Genomic DNA, 6,646 nt, shown 5'->3' with positions numbered 1-6,646 from the left:
TAATACATACATACTGTACATACATACATACATACATACATACATACATACATACATACATACATACATACATACGGACAAAGGGCTGTTATTAAAGAGATGTAAAGTACAGGTGTTCAACAGAGGCTGTAGTGAGTGGTGATCATTACACCGTGAGGCCTACCGAGCTGAGTTATCACCACCAGTGCTGCCTTACCCTAGTGCCACGCTATACCACTTACTACCTGCCTGGCTACATGGAGACCACACCTTGGCTACATGGAGACCACACCTTGGCTACATGGACCACACCTTGGCTACATGGAGACCACACCCACACATGGGGACCACACCTTGGCTACATGGAGACCACACCTATATCCCATAGCAAATATAATCCGAACACAACACAACACAACACAACACACACACACACACACACACACACACAGAAATATACACACACACACAGGAACACACACACACGCACACACAGAAACACACACACACGCACACACAGAAATACACACACACACACAGGAACACACGAACACACAGAAACACACACACACGCACACACAGAAACACACACACACACACACACACACACACACACACAGAAACACACACACACACACACAGAAACACACACACATACCTGAATACTGAAACAAAATTCACTGATGTATTTTCAAAAGCTTTGGCCACAGTGGAAAGCAATATTGTGTGAAAAATAGGAAGTGGTTGAGAGAGAGAGAGAGAGAGAGAGAGAGAGAGAGAGAGAGAGAGAGAGAGAGAGAGAGAGAGAGAGAGAGAGAGAGAGAGAGAGACTATTTTTGCTTCCCGCCTGAACACAGACTCAGGCACGAGAGAGGAAGTGGAAGGAAGCCCAGTCGGCAGGCCACAAAGGCTACACTTGGGTATTGGAGTCTCAGCAACACCTACACATCGAGAATCAATATTGGACGGGGCAACTAACTCACATCCACATACATACATACATACATACATACATACATACATACATACATACATACATACAATATACATACATACATACATACATACTAATAATAAACGTAAACAACTAGGAAAATTGCAAAAGACGGCATGCAAGATTATTCTCCCCTTCCTACTCCACATATCAAAGCTCAACAGACTGCCCCTCCTCGGCTCTTCTGACCATCACCATGACCTCATCTGCAAATTTGGTGAGAAGCTTCTGCACCATCCTCGACACCGCCTCATTACCACCCGGAGATCCTTCCGAGAATTGCTGTTCGACACTACTACCGCATCTAGCCCATACGAGCACGAACTGATCGCTATAAGAACAGCCCAGTCCCAACCATTGTAAAAATTATCAATAACTCGTAATCAACCAGTGTATTCACTACCAGTCAATCTTACCTTTTTGTACTGTCCCTATGTTGAAATGCCCTGTAGTATAACCTTCTCCCCACCTAGTTATTATATATCATATATGTATCACTTATGTTACTTGTATATTATTTGTCAATCAAGAGACCCATTCCCCCATGTAACTCGATATTTTCAGCCTTCCGGCTGCCATGCTCTTTCAATAAACAGTTAATTGGAATTATTATTATTATTATTATTATTATTATATATTATTATTATTATTTATTATTATTATTATTATTATTATTTATTATTATTACTACACACACACACAACAAACAAAAATGTATTCAACGTATATTATATCATTATGTCTAAATCAAATGTAAGTCTGTATATTTTCAGCCACCGGCCGCAACTCTATTAATAAACCGTTTATTATTATTATTATTATTATTATTACACACGCACACACATGCCCGTCTGGGGGACTAGAACACAATTGATTTTTCCATAACCTTGTGTAGTTCACCTGAAGATTAACCACCTTAACGCTAACCTAACCTAACCTAACCTAACCTAACCTAACCTAACCTAACCTAACCTAACCTAACCTAACCTTATCCTGATGATTAACCACCTTAACGCTAACCAACCTGGAAAGTAGACACCTCGGCTGACCTGACCTGACCTGACATCATTAACAGTATATCATCATTGTTAGTCCTCCAACCACTTGTATTTACCATAAATAAATAGACCCACAGCAGCTATCTCAAGTACACCAGTTTATTATTTCCCGCACCATATTTACGTTAGAGCAAAATCCATCGTAAAAAAAATAAATATATAAATAAATAAATACAAATTAAAATAGGAAATAAAAACTGTCACCGTTGAAGACTTTGTAAAATGTTTCAGGTCCACCAATTGTTTGTTGACATTCTGTCTGAGTAAGTACCTCGGCAGCGGCCTTTCATAGCGTCTCTCTTGCCAGGGTTGACCTTTTACCTGACTCCTGGACCACCTCCTTCAGGGTCAATCACAGCTGACACCCCCCCCCTTCAATCTGCCTAAATGGGAAGGGGGGTCTTAATAGCATTTCTAATAGGAACCAGTCTTAATAAGCGCCACTACTAAAAGGTGACGTTTTAACAGGTGCCAGTTTTAATGGAGGCCAATTTAATGGGCATTCCTTTAACAGCTAATAGATACCAATTATAATGCCAGTTTAGGTGTTAGAATAATGACCCAGTCCTAGTGGGCCCCAGACTTAGTGGTTCTGGTCCTAACGGGCCCCAATGCTAGTGGTCCCTATCATACTAGTGCCTAAACTGTGCCTTTGACATCAGTAGATATAATTATTTACGTTATAATAATAATAATAATAATAATAATAATAATAATAATAATAATAATAATAATAATAATAATAATAAGTAGGATGGAAGGCAGGAAGGAAATTAAGATAAAAAGACAGAAAGAAAGAAAGAAAAGAAAGAAAGAAAGAACGAAAGAAAGACGAAAGAAAAGAAAGAACACACAGGAGAGGTAGGTTGACGGTACTCAATGTAAAATGTTCAACAGAGGAATTTGGTCCCAATAAGTTGTCGGCCATGAGAGGTAATGAGAGGCCATGAATATAACGTATCACGCCTCATGAGACCTCAGTTTATATCATGGTACAAGGGGGAGTTGTTCATGGGCAATTAACTGAAATATAAAGGTCAGAGAGAGAGAGAGAGAGAGAGAGAGAGAGAGAGAGCGAGAGAGAGAGAGAGAGACATTAGTACAATATTAATCAGACGACTGAGTTCTCCCAGGAAGTGAAACTCTGGCATTCTTAACACGGAAGCTTCCACGGCACTAAGAAGGTCACAGCTCGTACATTAGCAAGGGGTAATTGATTCGCCCTAACATCACCTGAAGATTAGACACCCTAGCTTATGTCACCTGAAGATTAGACACCCTTGTTTATTTCACCTGAAGATTAAACCTCCTTATGCTAGCCCGTCTCAACCTATCCCAACCAAACACCCTGAAGCTAACCTATCCCAACCAAACACCCTGAAGCTAACCTATCCCAACCAAACACCCTGAAGCTAACCTATCCCAACCAAACATCCTAGCTAACTTATCCCAACCAAAACACCCTGAAGCTAACCTATCCCAACCAAACACCCTGAAGCTAACTATCCCAACCAAACACCCTGAAGCTAACACATCCCAACCAAACACCCTGAAGCTAACCTATCCCAACCAAACACCCTGAAGCTAACCTATCCCAACCAAACACCCTGAAGCTAACACATCCCAACCAAACACCCTGAAGCTAACACATCCCAACCAAAACACCCTAGCTAACACATCCCAACCAAACACCCTGAAGCTAACCTATCCCAACCAACCTGAAGCTAACCTCCCCAACCAAACACCCTGAAGCTAACCATCCCAACCAAACACCCTGAAGCTAACACATCCCAACCAAACACCCTGAAGCTAACCTATCCCAACCAAACACCCTGAAGCTAACACATCCCATCCCAAACACCCTGAAGCTAACACATCCCAACCAAACACCTCTGAAGCTAACCTATCCCAACCAAACACCCTGAATAACCTATCCCAAACACCCCCAGCGATAGAGCCAAAGTGTTCAATCATCAAGGAAATAAGCTGGGCTGGGTTAGGGTGAGGTGAGGAGGTGAGGTGAGGTGAGGTGAGGTGAGGTGAGGTGAGGTGAGGTTAGGTTAGGTTAGGATAGGTTAGGTGAGGTTAGGTTAGGTTAGGTTGTCTAATCTTCAGGTGAATCCCAAAGCGTGTCCCACTTCACATAAATTCGGATAAGCGTTATATTCGATTACGATATTTTGAACCAATTGGCCGGGATTTGGTGAGACAGCCGCCGTAATCGTCAATATCAATCGAATAACAATTAAAATCAATCCCACTGGAGCTCTTGGGGGGGTTAACGTCCCTGTGAAAGCTGAAATAAATCCGTCTGTTTATTCAAGAGTTACCGGATTTACAATACAGTGAGAGCTCTATTTACTGAATTACACTGTATACGGAGAGGAAGGTCCGCTATATCGAAGTTCTATTAGATGTGAAACCTCCATCTAACGGATTATATGGTGAGAAAAGTCCGTTATATGGAGAGAAAGTTCGTTATATGGAGAGAAAAGTCCGTTATAAGGAGAAGTCCGTTAATGGAGAGAGAAGTCCGTTATATGGAGAGAGAGAAGTTCGTTATATGGAGGGAGAAGTTCGTTATATGGAGGGAGAAGTTCGTTATATGGAGACAAGTCCGTTATATGGAGATAAAAGTCCGTTATATGGAGACAAGTCCGTTATATGGTGAGAAAAGTCCGTTATATGGTGAGAAAAGTCCGTTATCTGGAGAGAAAAGTCCGTTATATGGAGAGAAAAGTCCGTTATATGGAGAGAAAAGTCCGTTATATGGTGAGAAAAGTCCGTTATATGGTGAGAAAAGTCCGTTATATGGTGAGAAAAGTCCGTTATATGGTGAGAAAAGTCCGTTATATGGAGGGTTCACTGTAGAGTATATAGACAGTAACCTCAGTAGCGACTCACACGCTCGAGTTCCCCCAATATCCAGCCAACTCGTCCAGGGATAAAATAATGTGTAAATTAAATATAAATATATAAATAACTAAACCAAAACCCAGTCAAGTGAACACCGAAGAGTCTTAACCATAACATGAGTATTTCCTTTGTATTTTATTATATACATTTGTGTTAGTTTTAATGTATAAGTCAATGTATTATAATAGTCACCCACAAGTTGTTCCCAGATGTTGTCGAGTGTACATGTTTTATTGATGGTCACAGTAAGGTTTGGTTAGGTTAGGTTTGGTTTGGTTAGGTTTGGTTAGGTTTGGTTAGGTTTGGTTAGGTTAGCTTAGGTTCCAGAGTCCTTGTGATGGTGGAATTGTGTATGGTAAAAGACACATATTAAGTCCTGACCATGTATCACCACTACAGCTACAAGACACATCAAGTCCTGACCATGTATCACCACTACAGCTACAAGACACATTAAGTCCTGACCATGTATCACCACTACAGCTACAAGACACATCAAGTCCTGACCACGTATCACCACTACAGCTACAAGACACATCAAGTCCTGACCATGTATCACCACTACAGCTACAAGACACATTAAGTCCTGACCATGTATCACCACTACAGCTACAAGACACATTAAGTCCTGACCATGTATCACCACTGACTACAAGACACGTGTTAAGTCTGACCATGTCACCACTACAGCTACACGACACATCAAGTCCTGACATGTGTCACCACTACAGCTAGGAACACATCAAGTCCTGACCATGTATCACCACTACAGCTACAAGACACATTAAGTCCTGACCATGTATCACCACTACAGCTACAAGACACATCAAGTCCTGACCACGTATCACCACTACAGCTACAAGACACATCAAGTCCTGACCATGTATCACCACTACAGCTACAAGACACATTAAGTCCTGACCATGTATCACCACTACAGCTACAAGACACATTAAGTCCTGACCACGTATCACCACTACAGCTACAAGACACATCAAGTCCTGACCATGTATCACCACTACAGCTACAAGACACATTAAGTCCTGACCACGTATCACCACTACAGCTACAAGACACATCAAGTCCTGACCACGTATCACCACTACAGCTACAAGACACATCAAGTCCTGACCATGTATCACCACTACAGCTACAAGACACATTAAGTCCTGACCATGTATCACCACTACAGCTACAAGACACATTAAGTCCTGACCATGTATCACCACTACAGTTACAAGACACATCAAGTCCTGACCACGTATCACACCACTACAGCTACAAGACACATTAAGTCCTGACCACGTATCACCACTACAGCTACAAGACACATCAAGTCCTGACCACGTATCACCACTACAGCTCTAAAGACACATTAAGTCCTGACCACGTATCACCACTACAGCTACAAGACACATTAAGTCCTGACCATGTATCACCACTACAGCTACAAGACACATTAGTCCTGACCACGTATCACCACTACAGCTACAAGACACATTAAGTCCTGACCATGTATCACCACTACAGCTACAAGACACATCAAGTCCTGACCATGTATCACCACTACAGCTACAAGACACATCAAGTCCCGACCATGTATCACCACTACAGCTACAAGACACATCAAGTCCTGACCACGTATCACCACTACAGCTACAAGACACATTAAGTCCTGACCATGTATCACCACTACAGC

At 41.8% G+C, this 6,646-nt stretch overlaps 1 protein-coding gene across 1 annotated transcript; it reads left to right on the top strand.

Annotated features, from left to right (window-relative positions):
- Positions 1–258: 258 nt before the first annotated feature.
- On the top strand, positions 259–6,241 carry LOC121863706 (rho family-interacting cell polarization regulator 1-like). Its single transcript, XM_042362442.1, has 3 exons — positions 259–366; positions 5,347–5,583; positions 5,762–6,241. The coding sequence occupies exons 1-3, from the start codon at positions 259–261 to the stop codon at positions 6,239–6,241; spliced, it is 825 nt and encodes a 274-aa protein (XP_042218376.1).
- The last annotated feature ends 405 nt before the right edge of the window (positions 6,242–6,646 follow it).

This window comes from Homarus americanus, unplaced genomic scaffold (genome assembly GCF_018991925.1).
Source record: "Homarus americanus isolate GMGI-L3 unplaced genomic scaffold, GMGI_Hamer_2.0 scaffold23153, whole genome shotgun sequence".
In the NCBI taxonomy this organism is placed as follows: Eukaryota; Metazoa; Arthropoda; class Malacostraca; order Decapoda; family Nephropidae; genus Homarus; species Homarus americanus.
The sequence above is the reverse complement of the archived record's forward strand: the minus strand, read 5'-3'. Positions and strand labels throughout refer to the sequence as shown.